Source organism: Equus quagga, unplaced genomic scaffold (assembly GCF_021613505.1).
Source record: "Equus quagga isolate Etosha38 unplaced genomic scaffold, UCLA_HA_Equagga_1.0 204605_RagTag, whole genome shotgun sequence".
Lineage (NCBI taxonomy): Eukaryota > Metazoa > Chordata > Mammalia > Perissodactyla > Equidae > Equus > Equus quagga.
The window spans coordinates 7924-12078 of record NW_025798717.1 but is presented as its reverse complement, the minus strand read 5'-3'; the positions used below and the strand labels follow the sequence as shown (position 1 = coordinate 12078).

The 4155-nt window shown below is 60.7% G+C and overlaps 1 protein-coding gene across 1 annotated transcript; it reads left to right on the top strand.

Annotated features, from left to right (window-relative positions):
• The first annotated feature begins 1121 nt into the window (after positions 1 to 1121).
• LOC124233539 (cationic amino acid transporter 4-like) lies at positions 1122 to 3717 on the top strand. The gene is made up of 4 exons (XM_046650684.1): positions 1122 to 2103; positions 2569 to 3161; positions 3404 to 3512; positions 3614 to 3717. The coding sequence occupies exons 1-4, from the start codon at positions 1122 to 1124 to the stop codon at positions 3715 to 3717; spliced, it is 1788 nt and encodes a 595-aa protein (XP_046506640.1).
• The last annotated feature ends 438 nt before the right edge of the window (positions 3718 to 4155 follow it).

Genomic DNA, 4155 nt, shown 5'->3' with positions numbered 1-4155 from the left:
CCAGCTCAGCCCCCACACCTCCCAGTGTTGAGGGGGCCTGGATGTTGCTCCAGCTGGTGGAGTCCATGTGTTGAGATGAGAGATCAAGGAGGGTGTCTGCAGCAATGGAAAGCAGGTGGGCTCCAGGCCCCACCCAAGACCTGGACCTTGACCTCCACCAGCCTCTCAACGCCACCCAGGTGGGCTGGGCTAGTCAGTTTCCTGGGGGCCTGGGCTTCCTCATCTGTGAACCAGGCACAGTAACAGGGCTTCCCTAGAACCTGGGAGTCTGGTCTGGACTGTCTGAGGTGTGGGTAGGTAGGCTGAATGCGTGTGTGACTGCGAGGCAGGGCCCAGTGCTGGATCTGGTGCCCAGGGGTGAGGGCAGGTCCTCTGCACAGAGCACAGAGTAGGGGAGGCAGTGACAGCAAGTGAGTTGCATCAAGTTCTGAGGGAAGGGACTTAGGCTGGAGAGGAGGTGAAGGCTTGGGTACCTGGGGACAAGGGCATTGCTGTAGTGGCCCCTAGAGTAGTGCACTGGTCGTGTGTCAGGGTGTGAGGGCAGGGCATGAGGCCTTGGCTTTGGGTGCAGGGCCCAAGATGGCCCCACTCCTGGTAGGGTGCGCTGATACACCACCTCAGCAAGGCTTAGGACGAGGGGATGAACACAGCTCTCTGAGGCCAGGTGGCTGCTTCAGCATAGCCCAGGGCCACAGAATCGCTCCTGTTCTGGGTATTACAGGCCTGGCTCAGCTCATGGGAAACCTTGTGTTTCCATCCTGCTCTCAATTCCAGACCACTGGAGTGGTTCCTAGCCGGGTTCCCTGGGACTGCCCCTTCCCCACCTTCAAGGCCCCTCCCAGGCACACCCAGGGTCCCCCTCCACCGGGCTCCCTCCCTTGCCAGGAAAGCAGGCCAAAGGGATCCCCATGCTTCCCTGTGAGCTCCTGCCCACCCTGCTGGCAGACCCTGACTCTGCCTCATCCAGTCCTCCAGCTAGGCAGTGGTTCCAGGATGGGGTCCCTAGGGCAGGGTCAGAGCAAGGACTGAAGGCTGGTCAGCACCCAGCTGGGCAGCCTGTCACTCCCTCTGGCCCTCGTAGGTGCCGGCAGCTGGCTTGGTGCTCCTCTCAGCTGCCCACCATGGCCCACGAACTGTCCAGCACCACCAGCCTGTCACACTTCTGCCAGAAGCTGAACCGGCTGAAGACACTGGAGGACTCCACCACGAAGAGATCGTTGAGGCACCACCTGACCATGCTGGACCTGATCCTGCTGGGCATGGGTACCACGGGGAGTGTGGGCCTCTATGTGCTTGTGGGCACTGTGGCCAAAGAGATGGCTGGCCCTGCGGTACTTGTGTCTTTCAGCATGGCTGCTGTGGCCTCCCTGCTGGGAGTCCTATCCTATGCAGAGTTTGGGGTACGTGTGCCCGGTAGGGGTTCTGCCTACCTGTTCACCTATGTGTCCATGGGTGAGCTGTGGGCCTTCCTCGTTGGCTGGAACACGATCCTGGGGTACCTCATTGGTGGTGCCGCTGTGGCCCAGGTATGGAGCAGCTATGTGGATGCCATCTTCAGCCACCGCATCCGCAGCTTCACCATGGCCCATGTGGGCATCTGGCAGGTGCCGTTCCTGGCCCAGTACCCAGACTTCTTGGCTGCTGGAGTCATACTTTTGGCCTCCGCATTAGTCTCTTACGGAGTTGGGGTCTCCTCCTGGCTCAACCGCACGTTCTCTGCCATCAACCTGGTTGTCATCCTCTTCATCATCATCCTGGGGTTTGTCCTGGCCCGCCCGCACAACTGGAGCACTGAGGAGGGCGGCTTTGCACCCTTCGGCTTCTCCGGCATCATAGACGGCGCCGCTACTTGCTTCTTTGCCTTCCAGGGCTTTGGCGCCATTGCTGCCTCCAGCATGGAGGCCCAGAATCCAAAGCGAGCCGTGCCTATGGCCATCGCCATCTCGCTTGGCCTGGCGGCTGGTACTAACATCCTCGTCTCTGCTGCACTCACCTTCATGGTGCCCTGGCGCAGCCTGGACCCTGACTTGGCGCTCACTGATGCCTTCAACCAGCGGGGCTACAGCTGGGCGGGCTTCATCGTGGCAGCTGGTGCTATCTGCGGTAAGAGGCCCTTCTGGGCAAGGAGGGAGGCAACAGGGTGGTGGGGCCCTGCCCTAAGCCTCCCTGGGAACACAGCTCCATCTGGGCCTGTGTTCCCAGTTGTATCCTGGGCCCAGGAAGGTGATAATGATTAGACTCTCCACCCAGGTTCGTTGGGAGGGACCTACTCACCGCCCCTCCCAATTGTACACAGAATGTCAGTTCTGGGCATGAGCTGCCTGGTCCTTGCCTGGTGGAGGGACTCAGCCCTCATCAAATTCTCCAGGGAGTCTGTCACTTAAACTGGGCTGTCCCATTCCTAGGTGGTGAGGGGCAACAATCCAGTACCTTACATACACTCAGGCTCACTCTGAGAGCCCAAATTCATGCTCCTGTTCCCTAGGGGCCGCCCAAGCTCTGGTCCCCAGCAGCAACCCTTGGTGGGCCTGTCCACCATGCTGACCAGTCTCCCACCCTCTGCAACAGCCACAATCACTTTCCTGCTCAGAACCGTGATTTTCCTGCCACACATGGTCCATGCCATGGCCGCCGATGGGCTCTTCTTCCAGGTGTTTACCTACATGCACCCTCAAACACTGGTACCCATTGTGGGCATCATGGTATTTGGGGTCCTCATGGCTTTCCTGGCGCTGCTGCTGGACTTCAAGGCATTGGTCCAGTTCATGTCCATCAGTGCACTGCTGAACCACACCATAGTGGCCACCAGCATTGTCATGCTGCGCATCCACAAGTCCCTTCCATCCAATTCCCTGGGCTCAGTCAGTCCTGTGGGCACAGAGCAGGCCTCAGCCCCTGAGCCCAGGCAGCTGCGACCAGCCCTGAGGCCCTACCCCTCCTTCCCGGGTGGGTACAGACCTGGAGCTGCCGTGGCTTGGGCACTTGGTGTCCTGGTGGCCTCAGCCATCACTCTGGACTGCATGCTGGTCTTTGGGGGCTCGGCCCTGCACCTCCCACCCTGGGGCCACACCCTGCTGCTCCTGCTCAGCTCCGTCATGTTTCTGCTCAGTCTCCGCTTCCTGGGGGCCCACCAGCAACAGCGCCGGGAGAATGCCTTTCAGGTACTTCCTCCAGCCAGCACCCCTCACTCTCAGCCCAGCCAGCTCCCTTCGCCCCTTCCTCCTATGCCGTGGCAGGATACACCAGGGCTCACGGGGTGGGGAAGGCCAGTACCGCATCCCCCTCTTTCTGCATGGCAAGTGGGCACTTGTCTCTGGAACCTGCAGAGGCACAGAAAGCCTCCGTGAACTCCCGAGAAATCAGGCCCCAGGCCAGCAGCCCATCCCTGCCCTTGTCCCCTCAGGTTCCCATGGTGCCCCTGACTCCAGCCCTGAGCATCCTCCTCAACGTCTTCCTCATGCTGCATCTGAGCTATCTGAACTGGCTGAGCTTGTCCATATGGCTGCTGATTGGTGAGTGGGGGCCAGGCCAGGACCCCAGGTGGGCTGCAGGAGGAGGGCAAGCAGGGAAGCTGGGCTGGGACCTGCCCCTTAGGCTTGTGCCATCCTTACAGGACTCGTGGTGTATTTTGGCTATGGCATCTGGCACAGCAAGGAGAACCAGCGGCAGCTGCCAGGGTTGACTGCCACATGTGGTGGCCTGGAGGAGATGGTGTAGGCCCTGCAGCCCCTCAGCCAGGCCCTGGCCCAGGAGCCCGGCCACATGGAGCAGCCTGCCAGGCTATGAGGACTGCTGGGGGCCTGCCTGCCCTCCCCCACCTCCTCAGCAGGCCAGAGGGGCTGGCAACCCTTCTATTCTGAGGAGCACAGGTTATAGGCCTGCTCAGGCCAGGTGGTCCTCAGGACCTGAGGACCTTAGCACAGATGCCAAGTGGGCCATGATCAGCGTTGGTGTGGTGGACTCTGGCTAGCGCCCTCCAGTTTATGACCAACTCCAGCTACCTGGGCAGGTGGAAGTAGGGCAGACAGGGAAGAGGGTCGCAGCCCCAGGGATCCACAATAATAACCGCTCGGCCAGCCGTGTGGCCTGCTGCCGTGTCCATTGTGGTGTTCTTTGTGGCACTGAGTCCTCACCTGCCCCCAGGAACCAGATTGT